Source organism: Macaca nemestrina, chromosome 8 (assembly GCF_043159975.1).
Source record: "Macaca nemestrina isolate mMacNem1 chromosome 8, mMacNem.hap1, whole genome shotgun sequence".
Classification (NCBI taxonomy): Eukaryota; Metazoa; Chordata; class Mammalia; order Primates; family Cercopithecidae; genus Macaca; species Macaca nemestrina.
Genome location: NC_092132.1, coordinates 115,529,452 through 115,555,406, shown reverse-complemented (window position 1 = coordinate 115,555,406; position 25,955 = coordinate 115,529,452). Strand labels below are relative to the sequence as shown.

The following is a 25,955-nucleotide window of genomic DNA, read 5'->3' as shown; positions in this document are numbered from 1 at the left end:
GCAGTTCTGGGAGAGTTTTTTAACATGTTGGAATTCAGGTCCTCCTTAGATGTCTCTGCCTCAAATAATGCACTGTAAACCGTTCTCATTCATGGCCCATCAGTCATTGCGCAGGGTCCTAGTTTAATAAGTAGGGGAACTGGGGAAAGGAAGGGAAACCTGTTGCTCATCCCAGGTCTCCCAAGATTTAGGGGATGGCAGAGAGGGGAGGGCTTCCACACCTTCTGCGCTTTCAATCTTCTAGAGGCAATGAAGATACCAGATACCTTCTTCTTTAACTTCAGTCTTTTTCTTTTTTTCTTTTTTTGAGACAGAGTCTTGCTCTGTCATCCAGGCTGGAGGGCAGTCGTGCGATCTCGACTCACTGCAACCTCCACCTCACAGGTTCAAGTGATTCTCCTGCCTCGGCCTCCTGAGTAGCTGGGATTAAACGCAGCTGCCACCACACCCAGCTAATTTTTGTAGTTTTGGTGGAGATGGGGTTTCACCATGTTGGCCAGGCAGGCTGGTCTTGAACTTCTGACCTCAGGTGATCCGCCCTCCTTGGCCTCCCAAAATGCTGAGATTATAGGTGTGAGCCACACGCCTGGCCATAAGCCTGTATTTTTAAAAGGAGGTTCCAGACGGATACAAGCAGAAAGGAAGAGTTGCAAAAGCAGACACAATACAGAGCAAAATGCCCCAAGGTGGCAGGGAGGGCTTGGTATGTTTATTATGCAACGAGGGACTCTCCTGGCCCTTGGAACTTTCCATAGTTTGACTTTCTGGTTAATCATTACCATCTTCATGGCTGCTGGCAGCCAAGGCTTTGCTTGGCCTGACGGGCCTGGCAGTCGCGTTGCTGGCCAGCCTGAGGGTTGCACCAGCCATAGTTAGCTGCGATGCCCCCTAGAGTTTCCTGCGGGAACAACCAGGGGGGCCCGCGGCCTGCTGACGCACCCTGGCGGGGAGTGGCTTGCCTTATGCCTGTCTCCTTGTCTCGCAGCTGGCTCTCCAGGGTCGGTCTGGTTTTCGTAGTCTCACGTTTCCTTTTCCAGCACGCCTGTGTGTCTGCATACCACGTGAGAACACAGCCTGCTCTCTTCCTTGGAGCGGCTGGATTTCCAGCAGGCACTGCATGTGCTTGTTCAGATGCAAGGAAACGTCATGGAAAAGAGAGGGCTGGATAGATGTATCTTAGTTCATACACAGCTGTCAGGACTTGAGGCATGCATCAGCCGAGCCTGGGAAAAAGCATAAGATCTGCTTGTAGAATCATGAACACCAGAGCTGAAAGGGATCTTACTCTCTATTCGAAACCCTTCATTTCACAGCTTTGGAAAAAGAGGCTCAGAGAGGTGGGGAGTTGCCCTGGGTCACAGAGCAAGGTCCAGGGATCCTTCTATTTCTTGAAACTAAACTGGTTGTGTGGAGAGTCTTGAGAGGAAGCTAAAGTTACATGGGTGCTGGATTTTTCCATTTGGCCTTAGCAATCACTCTCCACCATTTTCCACCCACGCTGTGCCTGGGAGGCTGGCCAGACTGGCACCCTTACATCTGGCTTCCAGGTAGATTTAGCCAGAGGAGGGCACCTGCAGGTAAGTTGAGAGGGAGGGGAGTGTGCCATGGAGGATTTAGTCCACTTCTTCCTTTCCTGCTGCTTCCATGGGCTGGTGGTGTCCCCTGACTGAAGGCCAGGACTCCTGTCAGCAACCACCCCCTGCACTCAACTCTCTCCGCTGACCCTTCAGGCCTAAGGCAATGACAGCATCTCCTACACTGGGCAGCCCTGGGCTACGCTGCTGTTTCCTGTGGCCTCCCAAACCCTCCTCAGACCTTTGTAAACGGTCCCTTTATTAAACCCTCAAGTCAAAGAGTGTTACTTGCTGGGATCCTGATCCTGACTGACAGAATGGATCCTGACCCACCTGAGAGGTGGCTTTGTTTGTTAGCTTAAAAGAGAAAATCTGTAGGAAAGGAAGATGTCCCTGAAATTTAGGAAGAGGGTGTGTTAGTTTCCTGCGGCTGCTCTAACGAATGACCACGAACAAGGTAGCTTAAAACAGAACAAAACCAGAAATGCATTCTCTCCCAGTTCTGGAGGTGAGAACTGGAGTTGACTGGCCAGTACTCCCTCCAGTGGCTCCAGGAAATCATCTGGTCCTTGTCCCTTGCCTCTTTTGGTGTCTGGTGGCTGCCAGCATTCCTTGACTTGTGACCATATCCCTTTGATGTTGACCTCCGTGGTGATATCTCATGTATGAAATCTTCCTTTGCCTCTCTTGTATAATGATGCTTTGGGTTGCATTTAAGGCCCACTCAGATAATTCAGGATAGTCTCCCTCTCTCAGAAATCCTTAATTTCATCACATTAGCAAATACAGTAAGATATTTACAAATAATAAAATATTGTTCCAAATGAGATAACCTGGCTGGGCACTGTGACTCATGCCTGTGCGGTGGCTCATGCCTATAATTCCAGTGCTTTGAGAGGCGGAAGAAGGAGGATTGCTTGAGCCCAGGAGTTCAAGATTAGCCTGGGCAACACAGTGAGACCCCTGTCTCTACCAAAAAGAAAAAAATTACCCAGACGTGGTGGCACATGGCTGTAGTCTCAGCTACTTGGAAGGCTGAGGTGGGAGGATCGTTTGAGCTCAGGAGGTCAAGGGTGCAGGGAGCTATGATTGCACCACTGCACTCCAGCCTGGGCAACAGAGCAAGACTCTGTCTCCAAAACAAAAGAATAAGATAACGATAACCTTTACAGTTTCCAGGGATTAGGAACTGATAACTTTGAAGTCATTATTCAGCCTCCTGCAGAGGGTAAGAGAGGCACATCAGAGTTCCCTCAGGACATCTCTAATGACACCCTTATGCTTGACAAAAGTAGTGACCAGTCTCTGGGGGGAGACATATTTCTGAGGATTCTGTTCAGCTCCAAACTCTCTAATTCTCTTATCTTTGTGGCTGGCAGCCAGATATCATTGTGACGGTCCAATTCTGAAGTCAGCTGTTTTGTCATCAGGCAAAGCACTCAGAAAAGACAACATAGTGGGCTGTGATAAGGACACAAAAATTGTGGAAGGGCCCAGCCTGGGGACATTTAGGGCATGGAAGTCATTTGACTCAAGGGTTGGATCCTAGAGAACAAAAATTGGGAGGCCCTCAGAAATGACCTAGCTCTGCCACCTCCTTTACCAGGCGGGGAAAATTAGTCCTGGAGTGGGAATTTCCTTACCCGCAGCTGGTCAGCAACAAGGCCCAGATTAAAACAAAAGTCTTGGCACTCAATCTAAGGACTTCTCCACCGTGCCTCCCTATCACGGCTTCTCACCACCTGGCCTCCTCCCCAGCAGTCTATGAGAATTCTTTGCAGGAATTCTACCCCTAACAGTTTCATTTACTGAAAGGTAGTGGGAATGTACTCGATGTCAAGTCTGTGATGCAGCATGAAAGAAGAAACAACGCTGGGGACGGTGGCTTTGCTCAGTGCCACTCACAGTGTCAGTTCTCAACGAGATCAGGAGACTGGGCTGGAACAGAAAGCCACATGCAGCTTCCTCCATGGAGAAAGTCTTGCTGTGGAGGCCAGGCAGGGGAGCAACAGTGCTTAGTGAGGCAACTGGCTTAGCTTCTACCACAGGCTCCTTATCTCAGCACTGGCCAGTGTGATGGTCCCTGGCTGGAGAACGCCAGGAAAAGCATTGCCTCACTGCTGCTTGAGCAAATCCACCTCCCAAATAGGGCATGGTGGTAGAAGAATATGCCAGAGAAGACAACAGTCCCTCTGTCCAGATCCTATCTAGACAATAGAGCTCAGATTGGGAGCCTTTCTTTCTTTCTTTCTTTCTTTTTTTTCTTTTTTTTTTTTTTTGAGATGGAGTTTCACTCTTGTTGCCCAGGCTGGAGTGCAATGGTGTGATCTCGGCTCATCGCAACCTCTGCCTCCCGGGTTCAAGCCATTCTCCTGCCTCAGCCTCCCAAGTAGCTGGGATTACAAACCTGTGCCTCCATGCCTGGCTAATTTTGTATTTTTAGTAGAGACGGGGTTTCTCCATGTTGGTCAGGCTGGTCTCAAACTCCCGACCTCAGGTGATCCGCCCACCTCGGCCTCCCAAAGCGCTGGGATTACAGGCATGAGTCACTGCGCCCAGCCTGGGAACCATTCTTTAAGGGAGGTAATGATATTCTAGAGATCTTCCTGTAGTTCCTGACTCACAGAGCACAATTTTTGTGAAGATTAGAAGAGGCTGGGTGTGGTGGCTCACACCTGTAATCTCAACACTTTGGGAGGCTGAGGCAGGAGGAGCCCTTGAGGCTAAGAGTTCAAGACCAGCCTGGGCAATATAGTGAGAACCCCCATCTCTCCAAAATGTAAAAAAAAAAAAAAAAAAAAAAAATTAGTCGGGTGTGGTGTCAAATGCCTGTAGTCCCAGCTACTTGGGAGGCTCAGGTGGGAGGATCGCTTGAGCCTGGGAGGTCGAGGCTACAGTGGAGCCTTAGCCTCCCAAAGTGCTGGGATTATATAGGTGTGAACCACCATGCCTGGCTACATAAATTACTTGGAATTCCATGATGGACATTTGTCTCTTCTCTTCATTTATTTATTTGTTTAATCATTAACTTATATTTGTAGGGACTCATGGATTTCTTTTAATACTTTGGGTTATAATCAAATACTGATTTATTAATTTTGTTGCTCAAATTGTTCCAGCTTCACCCATTGAGCACTCTCTCATTTGGCTAGACCCCATTATTGTGGGTCTTGGTGTTGTATTTGTATTTTGAGCACTCTTTTTTTTTAACCTTCTGGTGCTACAAGATACTCCAGTCTCATCTTATATGTTCCCTGACCAAGTTCTAGAATCAGCTATTTTTTTCAAGTATCCCTGGTTCCTTTCACTGGTGCGTGATGTTGAAAACCAAAATCTTGGTACTAGATGTGCTTGTTGATACTGGGGTGCCATTGGTTCTAGGCCCTCTCAGCAGATAGGGCAAGGAGATATATGTGTATGTGCTGACTTCTTTTTTTTTTTTTTTTTTTTTTTGAGATGGAGGTCACACTCTGTCGCCCAAGCTGGAGTGCAGTGGCACGATCTCGGCTCACTGCAACCTCCGCCTCCCAAGTTCAAGCAATTCTCCTGCCTCAGCTTCCTGAGTAGCTGGGATTACAGGCCCCTGCCACCACGCATGGCTAATTTTTGTATTTTTAGTAGAGATGGGGTTTCACCATGTTGGCCAGGCCGGTCTCCAACTCCTGACCTTGTGATCTGCGTGCTTCAGGCTCCTGAAGTGCTGGGATTACAGGCGTGAGCCACTGCACCCAGCCCGTGTGTGTTGACTTCTATGTGTAGCCATCTGTATCTATTTTAAGCTAAACATGAATTCATACTGATGTCTGCAACTCTAGTTCATTGTCATATAGGTCACTCTAGAACTCCCCTTGCTTGCCTGTAACTTTCCACTACGACCTGAAACCTGGCTCCCACCATCTGCCATTCATCCACTCAATTGTTCAACTGCAATGTACACATATAGTGGCATTAGAGTTGTTAACATGGATCCCCATGAGAAACAACTTTATCAACTAGATGACAGTGCTTATGTACAGTTTCTTTCACCTTTCATCTTAACAGACTCCACTCATTCCTAAAGTTACTTAGGTCAACAGTTTTTCCCTACACCATCTTCAGTGCGGTTGTTTTATACATTTGTAATACAATTAGATTGTTTTGTCAGAGTCTGCATTCCATCTGCATTTCCTCTGAATGCGTAAATGATTTTTCTTCGATTTGCATACATAAAAGTTCACTTTCTGTGCTGTAAAGTTCTATGTGTTTTGACACATGTATAGTGTTCTGTTTCCACCATTACAGTATCATATAGAACAGTTTCACATCCTAAAAATCCCCTGTGGTTCACCTATTAAGGCTTACTGAGGAGTAACACCTAGGGGAGGAGAAGGACGGAAAGCAGGATTGGATAATAGAGCCTTCAGGCTGTGATGCAGGAAAAACAGTCTCTGCCTGCTCCATGGAGAGCACCATAGCAAAGCTTGGCCCTTAGAGGAGTACCCTGTTGGGCAGCAGTGGCCAGGACTTTATCCTACTGCCTTGCTCAGCCATTGTTTGGGGGCTGCCAGAGAAGACTGATTTCAGCTCAAGAGAAGAGACAGACCCAGAAGGCACTAACAGCTGGAGGTTCTCAGCTAACCACATTTCTTGAAGCTGGCTTGCTAAGTCCTTTCTTGGAGAGAGATCTGAGTGCTGTAACTCTGGGTGTGCCAGAAATATCTCTGAGGATTCCAAGCAGGGGTTGCCTGGCCACTGGTCAGGAATCTTGAGCAGAGGATTCCTCCATCAGGTGGGATTTGGGACCAGATGATCCCATTGGTCGCCTTCAGCCTGCTTCAATCCAGGTGATCCAGCCATTCCATTCCGCACATTCAGCCCACTTTGCTCAAGCCTTTGCTTCCCTTCTTGCATTAATTATCTTATGCTCTGCTGCATCCTACAGGTAGGCTCAGAACACCTCTTTTTCCCCAGGGAGTATTATTGGAGGGCCAGAGAAGCCAGAAGACAGAGTCTAGGGTTGCCCACACCTTTTTGATCCCAAATGCTCAAGGAAGTGGTTACAGTATCCATAGCAATATAGATCAAGGAGTTGAATGTGCATAAAAAGTTTGTGACAATGAGCAAGAAAATGGAAACATTCTAAGCTAAGACTTCAAAAACCAAATCTTTGTCTGAAATGTCTCCTCCCTGTGGAATGTGCAAAAAGCAAAACAGCACTCCCTACTGATCTCTGCGTATACCATGCCTGGCAGGTACCATCCTTTTATTTTCTTCCCTCTTAACTCTCATTCTTATAGCGCTCCTGGATTTTCATTTGCAGGCGCAGTCATTTTAGTGCAATTCTAATCTTTCTCCGCAGGAAGATGGAAAACTTTCAGACCTCTCGAAGAAAGCATGGCTCTGATGTTGTGTTCTATCTGTGCTTATTCTTCGTTGTATTTAACCTGCTTAAGGTTAAAAGCCCGTTGTGTTTTGTTGTACCTTGGCAGCTCTCTCTGGCTCGTGAGTATCCTAAAGTCACTATATGGCCTCTAGGGACAGTCTTGACTTCTAAGCCAAAAGAACCTTTTATTTTACTTTGTCTGTCTTTAGAGATTTCCTTTGAATGTTTGCTTCTGTTCTGAAGCATTTTCAGGTTCCATAGACCTTGATTGTTTTGCTCAGCCAGGGCATTTAAAAAAATATTCATGCTACAATTTTTTTTTTTTTTTTTGAGACGGAGTCTCCCTCTGTTGCCCAGGCTGGAGTACAGTGGCATGTTCTCTGCTCACTACAACCTCCACCTCCCAGGTTCAAGCAATTCTCCTGCTTCAGCCTCCCAAGCGGCTATGGTTACAGGCGCCCACCACCATGCCTGGCTAATTTTTTTATATTTTTAGTAGAGATGGGATTTCACCATGTTGGCCAGGCTGGTCTCAACTCCTGACCTCAGGTGATCTGCCTGCCTCTGCCTCCCAAAATGCTGGGATTACAGGCATGAGCCACCGCACCTGGCCCATGCTGTTAATTTTACACAGTGAACCAGGCATACTAATTTTAATTCCAAAGGCTCACAAATTAAAGAGCTTCTTTGAACCCAGGCCCTCAGGATTCTTGCAGTCTCCTGGTTTTTCTGTCTGCTTTGTCATTTCTCAGTGGAATGACTAAAGCCAGAACCTGCTGGGTTAGTGAGTGGAAATAAAGTATTGGTGGATGAATTCCTCCTGCTCTGCCCTTCCACACGAGACTGTGGGGTTGGAATCCATGTTTCAATACTCAAACACTGCACCAGCTCACAACTGCAAAATTAGATGAGACCCCAAAAAAATACAAAGAGTCAATATTCCAAGAAGATACTTGTGGTTACTGGGTCCAGGATGTTTGAATTATAGGTAGACTCTGTCTCTGCCAGGGACTAAAATACTGCCAGGGAATAAACAATAGCCTGTTTGTTGTTGTTGTTGTTGTTGTTGTTTTTAATCAATAAAAATCTCAGACAGGGCGCACTGTCCCTGAACCATTATATATGAAAAGAAATGACAAGTAAATGGAACAAAACACAAGAAGTTCATAAAAACAAATGCTTTTGTTCCTCTCCCTGAAAATACAGACTGACATTGTACACTTGACAGCTGTTTCCACAGCAGGGAAGCAGGGTCACAGGTCTGAAGCATGAGTTCTCTTCTGGAAACCTCCTACTTATTATAGGTGACAGTTGCATCACCTTGAAATGGAGGAATAAAGACTTTTTTTTCTTTTTTGCCAGAATTCAGCATTGCTAGCACAAAGTGTTACAGAACAGTGACACACAGAGTGGCTGGTAGAACTGCAGAGGAATTTCTGAAAGTGAGCCTTAGGCAAGAGGTTGGAAACTTGCACTGGAAACTTACCTTATGATTAAGCATGTGACTCCCACCTGACTTAATTCTCTTCCAGTCCCAAGGGTTCCAAGGCCAGAGAAAGGTCCTAGTCTTGATTGCTGGCATGTTTACTCTTCAAGTACACTGAGATCAAATGCAAAGACAAACCATCAAAGGTAATTCTTTTTTTTTTTTTTTTGAGGCGGAGTCTTCACTCTGTCGCCCAGGCTGGAGTGCAGTGGCACCATCTCGGCTCACTGCAAGCTCCGCCTCCCGGGTTCGCGCCATTCTCCTGCCTCAGCCTCCGGAGTAGCTGGGACTACAGGCGCCCGCCACCGCGCCCGGCTAATTTTTTGTATTTTAGTAGAGACGGGGTTTCACCGTGTTAGCCAGGATGGTCTCGATCTCCTGACCTCGTGATCCGCCCGCCTCGGCCTCCCAAACTGCAGGGATTACAGGCGTGAGCCACCGCGCCCGGCCAATCAAAGGTAATTCTTTTCTTTGACATTGAATATACCTGGGATGGATTTTAATGTAAAAATTTTTATTTTCTGGTGAAAAATAACAGATGTGTAATCTTTGTATTTGGATTAAGTGTGAATGAAGGAAATAATGATCGAGGAAAGAACAAAGGACTGGGTGGTAGTGATGAAAGCTGAGTCCTGGTTCTGGCTTTGCTACTAACTATAACTTGGGCAAGTCTCTACTGCTGCTGCATAGAATAAATTTACTTACTTCTTTTTTTGTTTGTTTGTTTCGGTTTTATCTTGAGACAGAGTTTCACTCTGTCGCCCAGGCTGGAATGCAGTAGCACGATCTCGGCTCACTGCAACCTTCGTCTCCTAGGTTCAAGCAATTCCCCTGCCTCAGCCTCCCAAGTAGCTGGGGCTACAGGCACACACCACCACACCCGGCTGATTTTTGTATTTTTACTGGAGTCGGGGTCTCACGATGTTGGCCAGGCTGGTCTCGAACTCCTAACCTCACGAAATTCACCCGTCTTGGCCTCCCAAAGTGCTGGGATTATAGGCGTGAGCCATTGCACCCGACCAACTTACTTCTTTACTTGTGTGAATGAAAGAAGGTGGAACTACATGGCCTCTGAGGGCCTTTCCAGCTCTGTTCTGTGAGTCAGTTTCTTAGTTTTGATTTTTCATTGTTTAGGCAGTGGCAAAACAATAATGTGAAGTGGGTTAGGGTACAGATTTGCAAGAGGTTCATCCTGAGGCTGGTAGCAGGCCCCAAAAACTCTCACCTCAGCCATCATTTTTGCAAAGATGAATTCAGAGTAAGACAGACATCAAAGTAGGCCTTCAGTATGTATTTGTTGAATGAATGAATGAATGAATGAATGAATGAATAACTCAGGCAGCCTTGAGGAGGAAGAGAAAGGAAACATTCTGCCAGAAGAAGTATAAGAGGAAATGTATTTGGGACAGGGGATGGATTTGCTTGATAAAAATGGCTGGGGGGGCAGTTTTGTAGACATTTTCAGCTGCAGCTGAATTTTCGGCCTGGGCAGTATTAGGGTTAGGGCTAGTTTACAGAGCACTCCTTATCTATAGAGTAGGGTGAAATGATTTCTGGCAAGGCTGCTAAGAAATACAGTTCTTCCAGGTACAGGTGGCTTGACTACAAGATAATGGTACTCTTTTTTTGCCCCAATTTAATAATGAGTGTTAATTAGGATTTGATCTGGCTGACTGTTATAGAAACTCAAAATAATAGTGACTAAATTATATATATATTTATTTTTCTCTCACATAAAAGAAATCTGGGCCAGGCTTAATGGCTCATGCTTGTAGTCTCAGCTATTTGGGAGGCTGAGGCAGGAGGATCACTTGAGCCCGGGAGTTGGAGGTTGCAGTGAGCTACTGCACTCTAGCCTGGGCGACAGAGTGAGACTCTGTTAAAACAAAACAAAAAAGAATTCCGGGTGGGCGAGCTAGGGCCGGTTCAGAGCCTCCATGGTTTCAGGCATTCAGCCTCCTTTCACCTCAGCACATGGCTTGTACTTCAAGATTAATCACGGCTGCTTGACGGCGGGTCCGAAGGTAGTGAGTTATGTCTTGGTCACAGTCAGTTACAGATCAGACTCCTCGTTCTACTCTATCCACCTTCTCACTAATGCCCTCGACAGGTCTTGAAAAATAATACGTGGCTGCTTGAATTCAGCGATCCCGTCAGCATCACAGCCAGCAGGGAGAAGAAAAGACCAATAAAGGGCTCACCTCTGCATTCCCCATTCACGACAGTTCCTGGAAGTTGAACTTGACACTTCTATTTCTTTTTTCCTTTCTGTATTTTTAGTAGAGACGGGGTTTCACCCTGTTGGCCAGGCTGGTTTCGAACTCCTGATCTCAGGTGATCCACCCGCCTCAGCCTCCCAAAGTGCTGGGATTACAGGCATGAGCCACCGCACCCAGCCTGACACTTCTATTTTCATCCCATTGACTAGAACCTAGTTATGTGGCCAAACCTAGGTGTGATGGAGACTGGAAAATGCAGCTTTTATTCATAATAGCTGTGTGCCTAGCTATCAGGGTTGGGTTTTATTTGTTGGTTTGTTTGTTTTACTTAGAAAGGGAGAAGTGCTACTAGGACATAGTAGCTTCTGCCACATAGAAAGATTACAGACTTATTCCAACCACATGATGATGCCCCCATTGCTCAATTCCTTTGGCTTGTATCCCTTAAAATTGCCCATCAGGGTCCATAAGAACTATTTTCGGTATTCTTTGATTTTAAAAGTAGTCCAAGTCCACACAGGACAACTGTGATGAGTGTGTGTGTGTGGCGGGGGGCGGGTGATAAAACTGAATGTGACCATAAGAATAATATACGGGCTTCTGCTTCTGACTATTATAGATGATTCTGGGTATTGTGACCATTCCTGCAGAAAATAACTCTAAAATCTGGACATGATACACAAAGTGACTGCCTGAAGGAGTTGAAGAGAGGGCAGAAGTGGATCGCCTCTGCTGTTGCATGTTAGCTTGGAGAACAGAAGATAAGGAGCCAAATAAGCAAGTCCTTCAGCCCCAGGCTCCTAGCACGGGGCTGCGTGTAGGCTATGCATTCTGGGGAGTGAGGAGATCAGGAATGCTGAAAATAAATGAAGGAATCCAGAAAAGCAGGAGTCAAAGAGGGCATCTGCAGGCCAAATCTCTGATCAACCCCTGACCCACATATACACAAAATACACTCAAAGCAGCTCAGCTAAAGACAAAGGATCTGCACTCAGACTAGAGCTGCCTCCCCAGAAACAGAGCTTGCAGTTCAGGCCCAGCAAGAAAATTACCTGCAAAACAGAGGAAAAACAACATCCATCAGAGAAAAAGAACAGAATCTGGAATCTTCACAACTTAGCATTCATCATATCCAAGATTGAAACCCAAATTACATGACATATTTAAAAACCAGGAAAATGGAATATAGTCTTAGGAGAAAAGTCAATCAGATCTGACCTGGAGATGAATAAGATATTGAAACTTAAAAGGCAGGGGTTTTAATTTTTGTTTTCTGGGTTTTTTTCTGTTTGTTTGTTTTTGTTTTTGTTTTTGAGATGGAGTCTTGCTCTGTAGCCCAGGCTGGAGTGCAGTGGTGTGATCTTGGCTCACTGCAACCTCTGCCTCCTGGGTTCAGGCAATTCTCCTGTCTCAGCCTTCCGAGTAGCTGGGACTACAGGCACACGCCACTACGCCCAGCTAATTTTTGTATTTTTAGTAGAGACAGGGTTTCACCATATTGGTCAGGCTGGTCTTAAACTCCTGACCTTAGGTGATCCACCTGCCTCGGGCCTCCCAAAGTGCTGGGATTACAGGCGTGAGCCACCGCGCCCAGCGTTGTTTTCTGGGTTTTTTTTTTTTTTTGAGACAAGGTCTCACTCTGTCACACAGGCTGGAATGTAGTGGTGTGATCCCAGCTCACTGCAGCTTTAAACTCCTGGGCTCAAGCAATCTTTTTGCTTCAGTCGGCATGCTTGGCTAATTTTAAAATATTTTTTGTAGACATGGGTCTTGCTATGTCACCTAGGCTGGTCTTAAACTTCTGGCTTCAAGCAATCCTCCCACCTCGGCCTCCCAAAGTGCTAGGATTACAGGTGTAAGCTCTCCTGCCTAGCCGGCAAGGGTTTTAAAGTGTTATGTTATTTTATAGTTATTTTATATGCTATTTTGTAGTTTTAGGAGGTTTTATAGCTATCTACAATGAAGTTTAAAAATTAAGGGAAAAAAGCTTGCTTTTGATGAATCAAAATCTCAGCACAGAAATGGGACATTTCATCAGAGAAACATACAATAAAGAAGAGCCAAGTGGAAAGCCCCCTTTTTTGGTTGCCCTCTTTCTGCTTTCAAGGTTTATATTAGCTCGACTTAGATGTGCGTCGGAGTGGACTTCGTTATGTTCATTCTACTTGGTGTTTGTCTAGTATCTTGTATCTGCAAATCTCTGACTTTTATTACAGCTGGGAAGTGTTTGGTTATTATTTCTTCAAATATTTTTTCTACTTCAGTTTCTTATCTCCCTCTGAGATTTCAATTACATGTATGTTTGTTTGATATCATCTAACAAGTCTCTGAGATTTTGTTCATTATGTTTTAAATCTTTTTCCACTCTGTTACTCATTTTGAGTAATTTTGATTGATCTGTCTTAAAATTTACTCTTTCCTGTAACATGTCCACTTGGCTGTTAACTCCATCTGGTGAATTTTCTACTTAAGAAATTATACTTTTCAGCTGTAGAATTTACATGAAGAAGTACATTATCAACTGTAAATGGGCCATGAAAAGCTAAGGTTGAATTTTGTAATTTATAAATCAACTATTAAACATAATGCAGAATAGCTATAAAGCATCAGGAAAATTAAAATGGAATACATCTTAAAATATTAAATAATTTTTAAAGGCAGGAAAAAAGAAATGAAGAAACAAATGTCAGAGGAGACAAATAGAAAACAAAATAAAACAAAAATGATAGATTCATACCCAACCATTTCAAAAATTACATTAAACATTTATGAGCTCAACACTCCAATTAAAAGATAGAGATTAATTGTTTTTAAATGGATACAAAACCAAATATAACATCTCACCAAAGAAGATACACAGTTGCCAAAAAAATTGAAAAGCTGTTTAATAGTATATGTTATTAGGTAATCACAAATTAAGACAACAATGAGATACCACTACATACTGGAATAGCCAAAATTCAAAATGCTAACACCACCAAATGATGTGGAACAACAGAAACTGTCATTCATTGTTGATGGGAATGCTAAATGGTTTGGCCACTTTGAAAGACAGTTTTGACAGTTTCTTGCAAAACTAAACATACTTTTACCATATGATTCAACAATCTTACTCCTGGGTATTTACTCAAATGAGCTGAAAACTTATATCCACACAAAACCCTGCACATGGATGTTTATAGCAACTTTATTCATAATTGCCAAAAGCTGGAAGCCATCAAGATGTCCTTCAGTAGGCAAACGGATAAACTGTGATATATCCAGACAATGGAATATTATTCAGTGTTAAAAAGAAATGAGCTGTCAAGCCATGAAGACATGGAGGAATGTTAAATGCATATTACTAAGTGAAAAAAGCCAATTTGAAAGGGCTGTGTACTGGATGGGTCAAACTATATGACATTCTGGAAAAAGCAAAACTATGGAGACAAAAAGATCAGTAGTTGCCAAGGGTTGGGTGGAGGAAGGGATGAACAGATGGAACATAGAAGATTTTTAAAGGAGTGCAACTATTCTATATGATACTGTCATGGTGGCTACATGTACATAAATACATTAGACATTTGTCAAAACTCATAGAATATATAATACCAGGAGCAAACTCTAATGTAAACTATGGACTTTGGATAATAATGATACATCAATGTAGGTTCATTGATTGTAACAAATGCACCACTCTGGTATGGGATGTTGACAGTGGGAAGTCTGTATGTGTAGGGGTAGGGGGTGTGTGGGAACTCTCTGTACTTTCATCTCAATTTAGCTGTGAATCTAAAACTGCTCTAAAAAATCCATTTTTTTAAAAACCCAAATATAAACTATGTGCAAAGACATACTTTCAATATAAAGACAGAAGGAAACCAAATATAGATGGATAGAAAAAGATATATTATGTAAATAGTAAGCACAAGAAAGCTGGAGTGGCTACATTAGTATCAAATAAAAATAGATTTCTTTAAAAAGTATCATAAAAGATAAAGAAGGGTACTTCAGAAGAAGAAAAGGAATAATTGATCAAGATGACATAAAAATTACAAATTTGTTTGTGCCTAATAATAGCCTCAAATTACATAAGGCAAAAACTGATAGAATGAAAGGAAGAAATAGAAATTATAATTGGAAATTTTAATGTCACTCAGAAGTTGATAGAGTAACCAACAAAAAATCAGCAAAGACAGAAAATCTGAACAACGTTATCAATCACTTTGACCTAATTAATATTTTTAGAACATTTCACTCAACAATAGCAAAATGCACATTCTTTTCAAGTGCACATGGAATGCTTACCAAGATAGGCCATATTCTGGACCATAAAAGAGTTTTAATAAATATTAAAAAGGTTGAAATCAGATAGTTTGTTCTCTGACCACAATGAAATTAAATTAGAAACCTAAAACAATAAAATAACTAGGAAAACCCCAAATATTTTGAAACTAAACAACACACTTCTAAATATTTTTGGGCTAAAGACTAAATCACAAGAGAGATTGAAAATATTTTGCACTGATAATAATATAAATACACGTATCAAAATTTGTGCAATGTAGCTAATGTAGCACTTAGAGGGAAATTTACAGTTTTGAAAGCCTATAAGAAGTGGGCAAAGGTCTTAAATCAATGATCTTAATTTTCACCATTAAAAAATAGAAAAACAGAGTAAATTGAACTCAACGCAAGCAGAAGGAAGAAAATAATAAAGATAATGACAGAAATCAATGAATTAGAGAACAGGAAAAAAAGAGATTAAAAAATCATTAAACCCAAAAAACAGTCCTTTGAAAAAACTAATAAAATTGATAAATCTCAAGCCTGACTGGCAAAGAAAAAAAAATGAACAATATGAAGAATGAAAGAAGGGACGTTATTACTTGAGATAGTAAAAGAACAACAATTCTCTATTATTATGAACAACTTGATGACATTAAATGTGTCACAGATGAAATGGACACATTCTGGGAAAGACATAAATTATAAATCTAATCAAAACGAAATAGAAAGCTTGAACAGCCCTGTATCAATTAAAGATATTGAATTTGTAATTAAAAACTTTCTGACAGAATTCTGGGTTCAGATGCTTCATTGGTGAATTCTAACAAACAATTACAGTCCAATATCCCTCATGAATATAAATGCAAAAATCCTCAACAAAATATTAACAAGCCAAATCCAGCAGCATATAAAAAAGGCTATACATGTGATCAAGTGGCAATGCAAAGTGGTTTTTTTGTTTGTTTGTTTTGTTTTGTTTTGTTTTTTGAGATGGAGTCTTGCTCTGTTGCCCAGGCTGGAGTGCAGTAGTGCGATCTCAGCTCACTATAACTTCTGCCTCCCAGGTTCAAGCGATTCTCCTGCCTCAGCCTCCTGAGTAGCTGGGATTACAGGCCACACCATCACGCCTGGCTAATTTTTGTATTTTTAGTAGAAACAGGGTTTCAGCATGTTGGTCAGGCTGGTCTCGAACTCCTGACCTCATGATCCACCCGCCTCAGCCTCCCAAAGTGCTGGGATTACAGGCGTGAGCCACCACGCCCGGCCAATGCAAAGTTGTTTTAACAGCTGACAGTTAATCAATGTAATTCAACAAATTAATAGAATAAAGACAAAAACACAGGCACAGTGGTGCAATGTAGCTAACGTAGTACTTAGAAGGAAATGTATCATTTTGAAAGCCTATAAGAAGGGGGTAAAAGGTCTTGTAGTCCTAGCTATTCGGGAGGCTGAGCCAGGAGGTTCATTGGAGACCAGGAGTTAAAGGTTGTAGTGTACTATCATTGCACCTGTGAATAGCCACTGCACTCCAGCCTGGGCAACATAGCAAGATCCTGTCTCTTGAAGAAAAAAAGGAAGAAGGTGTAAATAATATGATCAGTTCAATAGGTGCAGCAATAGCATTTGTCAAAATTCAACTCCTTTTCATCATTAAAAAAAAAAAACCTTTCAGCAAATTAGGAATAAATTAAAACTTCCTCAACCTGATTAAGGGCATCTACAAAATCTATCAGCTAACATCCTACTACAATGTGAAAAATCAATGCTTTCTACCTAAGATGAGGTAGAGGGCAAGGATGTTGGCTCTCACCATTTTTATTTAACTTAAATTGTATAGGAGTGCCTAGTCAGTGCAACAAAGCAAGGGAAAAATAAGGTATACATGTTAGAAAGGAATAACTAAAATTGTCCTTATTTACAAGTGACATTGTATAGAAAACCCTAAGAAACCCACAACAAAAGCTATTAGAGGACAAGGTTGCAGGATAAAATATATAAAAATCAATTCTATCTCACATACTAGCAACTAACATTTAGAAAGTTAAATCGTAAGACACTTTGTTTACAATAGCATAAAATACTTGTGTGATCTGTAGGCTGAAAACTATAAAACATGACAGGAATATCTACATAAATGAAGAGTTATACCGTGTTCATGGATTCAAAGTATCAATATTGTTAAGCTGGCAATCCTTTTTGAATTATTCAGTAAATTCAATGAAATTCCCATGAAAATCCTAACAGGTTTAAAAAAAAAATTTACAAGAGTATTTTAAATGTTATATGAGACGTCAAAGGACCTAGTATAGCCACAACATTTTGAAAGAGGAGAACAATATTGGAACACTTCGACTACCTGATTTCAAGAACAGTATGTGGCTCTGAAGAAATGAACCAATTTCAGGCCAGGCGCGGTGGCTCAAGCCTGTAATCCCAGCACTTTGGGAGGCCGAGACGGGTGGATCACGAGGTCAGGAGATCGAGACCATCCTGGCTAACACGGTGAAACCCCGTCTCTACTAAAAAGTATAAAAAAACTAGCTGGGCGAGGTGGCGGGCGCCTGTAGTCCCAGCTACTCGGGAGGCTGAGGCAGGAGAATGGCGTGAACCCAGGAGGCGGAGCTTGCAGTGAGCTGAGATCTGGCCACTGCACTCCAGCCTGGGCGACAGAGCGGGAAAAAAAAAAAGAAATGAACCAATTTCATTCTTTGATCTATAAATTGGCATTTAAATAATTTCCAAAGGAGGAGAGATGGGTAGCTCTGAGATAAGCATGGGACTTCCCAAAGTGGCTAATTTGAAGGGTAATTCTCCTTTGGGATGATTGCTAGGGACCAAAAAAAAAAAAAAAAAAAAAAAAACCATGTTGAAATTAAGGTTTGTAATCAAGACAACTGGATTTAAATATTGGATGCGCTGTTCAGCTCTCTAAAACTGAGTTTCTTCATCTTAAAATGGGATGTGCAGTGTAAGGATTAAGGCAGTGAAGTATAGAGGGTAAGCCATGTGCTATAGCGTTGGAGCTATCTTACCCAGGTTTGAATCTAGCTTTGCCGTTTTCTAGCTCTGTGGCCTTGGGTATGTTTAACCTTACCATGCTTCATCTTGCTTATTTGTACAGGCACTGCTCGTTTTATTGCATTTCACTTTATTGCACTTCACATATATTGCATTTCTTAAAATTGAAAGTTTTTGGCAACGTTGTGTTGGGTAAGTCTATTGCTGCCATTTTTCTAATAGCATGTACTCACTTCATATCTCTGTGTCAGCATTTTTTAGCAATAAAGTATTTTTTAAATCAAGGAATGTATATTTTTTGGACATAATGCTATTGCACACTTAATAGACTATCGTATAGTGTAAACATAACTTTTATATGCACTGAGAAACTGAAAAATTTGTGTGATTCGCTATAATGCAATATTCACTTTATTGCAGTGGTCTGCAATGGAACTTGCAATATTTCTGAGGTATGCCTGTAAATGAGAATACTAAAAGTGCCTAGCCATAGGGTTGTGGTGAACAGTAAATAACTTAATAAATCTAAAGCACTTAGAACAGAATCTGGGCACATAAAAAGTGCTCTGTAAGTATTACCCACTGTTATTTTTTTCCCAGTGCTATAAGGCCCGAATGTGATTACTTTTGTTAACCACCAAGTATAGTTCCTAGTGTCCAACAAATGTTAGTGCCCATCCCTCTGCAGAGCATAAGTAGCATTCTGGGGATAGAGTTTGACACTGAAGGATGTATTTTGCAATCTTATAGGCAACCTTGAGTTTCAACGGCTTAAATTTTCTTTCCTGGCTATTTTTCCAATGTTTAAAAAATATCTTCTTGGCCAGGCACAGTGGCTCACACCTGTAATCCCAGCACTTTGGGAGGCCGAGGCAGGCGGATTGCCTGAGCTCAGGAGTTTGCAACCAGCCTGGGCAACATGGTGAAACCCCGTCTTTACTAAAATACAAAAAAAATTAGCTGAGTGTGGCGGCGTGTGACTGTAGCGACTTGGGAGGCTGAGGGAGGAGAATTGCTTGAACCCAGGAGGCGGAGGTTGTGGTGAGCGGAGATCACACCACTGCACTCCAGCCTGGGCAGCAGAGTGAGACTCTGTCTCAAAACAAAAACAAAACCCCAAAAAAACCCAAAACCAAAAAACAACCAAAAAACACTTCTTGGCCGAATTGTAATGTACAAGTGGAAACCTTCACCATGGACATGAAATTCTACCCCACCTGGACTCCATCACAGGCCATGTGTCCTCTTTGGCTCCAGCTGGTCATTGTGTTCTGCAGCCCACTGACCCAGAGACTAAAAAATAAGGGTTGCTTCCCTCCCTCTCTTTTCATTCTCCTCCTCCTCCTCCTTCTTGTGTCACAGTCAGGTATAAATTACAGGGCACCAAAAAGTAGTAGATTTTATTCTCTCTATGTTCTGTATCAAATGCAATACCAAGTAGTGTCCAGCTATGATCCTCCTGCCCTCTGCTTGAAGGAAAACTCCTCAGTTCTGTGAACGGTTCTGAGCCCCAGAATTGGCATCATGAAATTTCTCAGTCATTGGGGGCAGACAACAGCAGGGTTGCCCACAACTTACAGCTGGCCTCTGAGTGTACCATTTTAGAACCACGCCAAGGGAGAGGACATGTTTCCGTTTCTTTAATAACTTCCATCAGAGCAGAAATTGTGATTGCATAATAACAATTCAGTATCATCATTAGGGATACCGAAGTGTTTTGTTTTGTTTTGTTTTTTGGAGACAGACTATCGCTGCGTCGTCCAGGCTGCAGTGCAGTGGTATGATCACAGCTCATTGCAGCTTTGATTTCCTGGGCTCAAGTGATCCTCCTACCTCACCCTCCTGAGTAGCTGTGACTGCAGGTGAGGGTCCCACCATGCTCAGCCAATTTATTTTTTGTTTTTTGTAGAAACGGGGGACTCTCTATGTTGCCCAGGCTGGTCTCGAACTTCTGGGCTCAAGAGTTCCTCCCCTCTTGGCCTACCAAAGTGCTGGAATTACAGGGGTGTGAGCCACCGTGTCCAGCCTTTTGTTTTTAATTGAAATATAAAAAGCAAGAAAGAGTTTAAACCCAGGGACGTTGATCAGACATCCCACAGTCTATGCCTTTCTTGGAGATCTGCAGCCAAGCTCTGCGATGGAGAAACAGATCTTGGTTCTGCTTCCGTGAGAGGGACAAAGCATTATATGTTGTGGAGTAAGAGGTGTCTGGGGATCTCTGGTCTGTCTTGGACATTTTTCCTGAAAAGCCCTCATAAGTTTAGTCACAAAGAAAACACTTCCCTTCACTGTGTTCACTCGGCCTGACCCAAAGCCCCAGCTGCCATGCCAATTAGGGCAGCAAACCCAGTAAACAACATAAAGCAAAACCAGTCAACACACAAGCATCTTTGCAGAGATGCCCTTTGGGTCCCATGCGTTAAATCTTTCACATTATTTCACAGAGTTCCTTTTTCCCTTGTCTCAATTTCTCTGTAACACAAGAGGGTGTAGGCTTCACTCTTTCCTTCCTTCCTTCCTTCCTTCCTTCCTTCCTTCCTTCCTTCCTTTTCTTTCTTTCTTTCTCTCTTTCTTTCTTTCTCTCTTTCTTTCTTTCTTTCTTTCTCTCTCTCTCTCTCTCTCTTTCTTTCTCTTTCTCTCTCTCCCTTTCTTTTGTTTTTTGGGTTTTTTGTTGTTTTTTTCTTTTTTGAGGCAGAGTCTTGCTCTCTCACCCAGGCTGGAGTGCAGTGGCACAAACTCCGTTCACTACAACCTCTGCCTCCCGGGTTCAAGCGATTTTCATGTCTCAGCTTCCCAAGTAGCTGGAATTACAGGCATGCACCACCACGCTCGGTTAATTTTTTTAATTTTTAGTAGGGACAGGGTTTCGCCATGTTGACCAGGCTGGCCTCAAACTCCTGAACTCAAGTGCCACCCGTGTCAGCCTCCCAAAGTACTGGGATTACAGGTGTGAGCCACTGCATCTGGTCTTTTTCCATTACTTTCAACCATTCTAGTGGCGCCACCCTGTGCCTTTCTGCACTAATTAATAGTAGTAAGATTCTTCCCAGCAGCCCATCTTGTCTACCAGAGACAGAAGACTTACCCATTCCCACCCTCTTCTCCTGCCGCTCCCCCTCCTGTCTTCCCTCGGAATGACCCACTGAGAATAAAGACCTTTCTCACTAGGAGAGGCTGAGTGTTCCTCTGAAGGGAACTGCAGCTCTGACAGGGTTATGTTTGCATTACCAATGACACTTCAATCACATTGCCATAGTGTTCCAAACAGACTATGGGAGGAACTTGAACTTAAAAGAAAAATTATCTCAGGAGTTCAAGGCTGCAGCGAGCTATGATCATGCCACTGCACAGAGCAAGACCCTGTCTCTAAAAACAAAAAATTATCTGCCAAGAGTCAACTTTTCTTTAGCTATTTGAAATTCTTCATAAAAAATCTCAATTCCAGCCTCACTACACTTTTACTAATTTTTATTTTCCCACTTCAAAATACTGTTTATGTCTACCATGTGTCAACATCCTGGACCCTGGGAACTTTCTGGCTAAGTAGACTAAAGATAATTTATAAACAGATAGTCAAAGTCTGATACATAAAAGAGAGATCTGGCAGGGAACAGTGGCTCACGCCTATAATCCCAGCACTTTGGGAGGCCAAGGCAGGCAGATCACAAGGTCAGGAGTTCAAGACAGCCTGGCCAACATAGTGAAACCCTGTCTCTACTAAAATACAGAAAATAGCCGGGCATGATGGAGCATGCCTGTAGTCCGAGCTACTTGGGAGGCTGAGGCAGGAGAATCACTTGAACGCGGGAGGCGGAGGTTGTGGTGAGCCAAGATAGTGCCACTGCACTCCAGCCCGGGCAACAGAGCGAGACTCCATCTCCAAAAAAAAAAAAAAAGAGAGATCTGTTGTAAATGTAAATCTCTATTATGCGTTTTCTGATTCTTTCTGGAATTACTAAAATGTAGTCACATATATCTTTATTCCCCTATAGCTTCAAGAATGAAGTTAATGTTGAACACAATTCTGTGTGCTTCACCACTGGCTCATTCATTCATTCAGCAAATAGTTATTGTATATAAACTAAGAACCAGGCACTGTGCTGGGCACTAAGCTAGAATACAGAGATAAGGAGCATTCCTGACTGGGCCTGGTGGCTCACACCTGTAATCCCAGCGCTTTGGGAGGCCAAAGCAGGAGGATCACTTGAGGCTAGGAGTTTGAGACCAGTCTGGGCAACATAGTGAGACCCGATCTCTAAAAAAAAAAAAAAAAAAAAAAAAAATTAGCTGGGTGTGGTGGCATTCACTGGTGGTCCGAGCTGCTGAAAAGGCTGAGGCAGGAGGGCTGCTTGAGCCCAGGAGTTCAAGGCTCCAGTGAACTATGATTGCACCACTGCACTCTAGCCTGGGCAACAGAAAGAGACACGGTCTTTCAAAACAACAACAACAAGAGTGTTCCTGCTTGTAAAGAACTTATATTCTAGGCCGTGGCGCGGTGGCTCACGCCTGTAATCCCAGCACTTTGGGAGGTTGAGTCGGGCGGATCACAAATTCAGGAAACCGAGACCATCCTGGCTAACACGGTGAAACCCCATCTCTACTAAAAATACAAAAAAAAAAAAAAAAATTAGCCGGGCATGGTGGCGCATGCCTGTAGTCCCAGTTACTTGGGAGGCTGAGGCAGGAGAATGGCCTGAAACCGGAAGGCAGAGCATGCAGTGAGCCAAGACCGAGCCACTGCACTCCAGCCTGGGCGACAGAGCGAGACTCCTCTCAAAAAAAAAAAAAAAAAAAAAAAAAAAAGAACTTAGATTCCAGTGAAAGATAAACAAGTGAAGAGATAATAATAATTATTATTATTATATTAGAGATGAAGTTTTGCTCTTGTTGCCCAGGCTGGAGTGCAGTGGTGCGATCTCGGCTCACTGCAACCTCCACTTCCCGGGTTCAAGCGATTCTCCTGCCTCAGCCTCCTAAGTAGCTGGGATTACAGGCGCACACCACCACACCCGGCTAATTTTTGTATTTTTAGTAGAGACGGGGTTTCACTAATGTTAGTCAGGCTGGTCTCCAACTCCTGACCTCAGGGAATCCATCCCCCCAGCCCCAGGCTTACCAAAGTACTGGGATTACTCACAGGCGTGAGCCACCGCGCCCGGCCGTGAGGAGATAATTATAAAATAAGATGGTAAATGCTTCGTTAGCATAGTTAACAAGTGCTATAGGAACCCTGGGAAGGACAGTGATAACACGGGTGTAGGATGCCTGCATCCATCAACAATTGTGAGCGCCCACTGTGCCAAGCATGTTGGAGGAACAGTGAAATCAAAACAGATTCCCTGTCTTCATGGAGCTTACGTTCTAGCGAGGGAGACAGGCAGTAACAAAGAAGATGTAACATCAAGATGCAGGATGGTGTCATAGAACGGAGGTTTGGGGAAGGATTCCAGTCTGCTGGAAAAAGCGCTAGAATAAGGACAGGTGGCTGGAGAGGAGGTGGGTGGGAGGCAGGAATGGGTGAGGAAGGGCATGAGAGATGCTCTAAAGGGAGTTGCTAGGTGCAGCTGGATCGCAGATGAGATAGGGATAGGTTTTGGTTGGTTGGTTGTTTTTTCCTTACTACAGAGTTTGGAGGAAAATTCATTGCTTGGTTGTCAGCGCCTAAAGGGACACTAAAAGCTAAAGATGAACATACTCCCTTGTTTTACAGATAAAGAAAACAAGCCTCAGAGAGGGTGAAATAACTTGTTACAAGTTACTCAGCTAGTTGGAGGCAGAACCAGGATGCACCCAGTCTTCTGTGCAGCGCAGTCCAGGCCTACCTCCCGTCCCAGGAGGCAGAAGCGGTTTGGGGTAAAGGCCACGCCCTTTGCAGGGCCGCCTGGGTCCCCCGACCCCGGCACACACCGCCCCCTCCTGCTGCTTCTCTGAACAGCAGCTCCCGGGGCCTCTTCCCGCCGCTTCCCTTCCAGCCCTGGACCCAGCGGGCGGAGAGGGCGACGTCCGCGGATCGCGGGGTCCCGGGGGCGCCCGCAGGCCTCGCGCCCTCCACCTGCTGCTAGGGGCTCCTTTGCTGGACGAGGAGGCGCCGCTTCACTGGCTCCCCGCAGCCCTGCGCGCCCCAGGCGCTCCGCATCTCCAGGCGCCCGCACCGGCGGGGCCCTGCAATCTGCGGAGAAGTTGGCGGCATCTGAAGCCACCTCCTTCCCCGCTTTACCAGCGGCGGGGACCCTACAGCCCAGCGCCCCACCCCGCCCTCCCTCGCCCCACCCTTCCTCCCGCCCCACCGCCTCCCCGCCCAGGGTCTGGGCACAGCCGCCCGCCGCCCAGCACAGGCGGGTGCAGCCCGGGCGCCAAGTTCCGCGCCATGGGAGGCTCCCACTCTCAGACCCCGAGGGGCCGAGAACCCGCCGGGGAGAGGCACCCGAGACCCACGGAGACCGCGTGAGTCCCAGAGCCCTCTCCAGGGGCCGCCTTTGGGGGTTTGCGTGCCAGCCAGGGATGGAGCGCGCGGGGTCCGTCCCAGAAAGGCTGGGGAAGGTGGGGTTCCCGCTGGCGGCAGCGGGGCACGAGCGCTCCGGGTTTGGTCAGCAGGGCCCCGGGGGCGTCCGGCTGGGAGCGTCCTGCCCCACCGCGACCTGATCGCGTCCGGGCGAGACCGTGGTCCTGTCCCAGTCCACACGGCACCGGCGAGACAAGGGGACCCCGGCCTCGTCCAAGCAGAAAACGCACGTGTCCTAAAGAGCTCTGAAACATTCACAAGACAGAGTTATTTGCAGGGAGGTGAAACTATGAGAGAGGCACTCAAGTCTCAAAACGCAGCTGGCGTTGGCCCTCGGGGTCCAGGAATTTTGACGCAGTGCTTGCTGCTCGCAAGAACTCCCTCTCTTGTTTGCTCCAAGGGCTTCATGATGATCTCAGAAAAAAAGGGCAGTATTGTAGCAGCAGCAATTAGGCTTTTGTTCTGGAACAGCAACAATTGGGGACACCAAGTACTGTAATGAAAGCTGTGAAGGGAAAGTTTTAGAGAACGTGATTAGGAGCAAGTTCCACGGTTTGAAAGATGGTCAATGCTTATAGACAGAGAGGCGATAACAATTTATTTGGAAACCAAATAGTCTTTAAATATTTATTTATTTTTTGGAATGCATGCGTGTTTTGGAATTGCAGCAGTGTCAGGGAATCCATACTCTTTATTTTAATTCAGCCAATGTCGAAGCTATTTAGTTTGAGAAAGATACGCTTAACCATCACAAAAGCAGTCTGGCCTGTTGGAGGGCTTTTGAATCATCTTTTCAAGGCAAAGTAGCTTTCCGACTATCCAAGTGCTAATTGTGGCTCCTAATGTTACCAATGTTCACAAATCTAAACTTACTTCAGGCAGTTTATTAATAAGAATAGCTGAGGCCGGGCGTGGTTGGCTCACGCCTGTAATCCCAGCACTTTGGGAGGCCGAAGGGGGCGGATCCCCTGAGGTCAGGAGTTCGAGACCAGCTTGACCAATATGGTGAAACCCCGTCTCTACTAAAAATACAAAAATTAGCCTAGCGTGGAGGCATGAGCCTGTAGTCCCAGCTACTTGGGAGGCTGAGGCAGGAGATCGCTTGAACCCAGAAGGTGGAGGTTGTGGTGAGCCAAGATCACACCATTTTACTCCAGCCTGGGCAGCAGAGGGAGACTCCATCTCAAAAAAAAAAAAAAAAAAAAAAAAAGTAGCTGAGATTTACTGAGCACGTGACATGTGCAAAACACTTCTAAATGCCCCACATGTTATTTAACCCCCAAGAGCGCTGAGCTATTATTGTTCTTGTTACTGTCTTCATTTTACTGGTGAGGGAACTGAAGCACAGAAAGATCAAGTAACCTCTCCAAGGTCACACAGCTAGAAAGTGGTGGACCCCAGAGCTCATGCTGCAGCTGCCTCCCACCCAAGAGTTGGAACTATCCTAAGAAACAATCAAAACTTGTTTTAACTGGCAGAGCACACCCTCCTTTTTCCTTTAATTTTGTTTGAATAGGGAGGAAAT

At 44.3% G+C, this 25,955-nt stretch overlaps 1 protein-coding gene across 11 annotated transcripts in view; it reads left to right on the top strand.

Annotated features, from left to right (window-relative positions):
• LOC105476561 (transforming acidic coiled-coil containing protein 1) overlaps positions 1 to 25,955 on the top strand; it is a 125,925-nt gene that overhangs the window by 5,551 nt on the left and 94,419 nt on the right. For 3 of the 11 annotated variants that reach the window (XM_024791195.2, XM_071068359.1, XM_071068357.1), the window contains exon 1: positions 24,237 to 24,372. The exons of 5 other annotated variants lie outside the window; for them this stretch is intronic. In XM_024791195.2, the coding sequence (XP_024646963.1) occupies positions 24,296 to 24,372 (77 nt within the window). In that variant the 5' untranslated portion in view covers positions 24,237 to 24,295. Of the gene's footprint in view, positions 1 to 8,861; positions 8,881 to 23,933; positions 24,373 to 25,955 lie in introns of those variants that run through there. 3 more of the 11 variants (XM_071068358.1, XM_024791185.2, XM_024791186.2) reach the window with 3 other exon arrangements.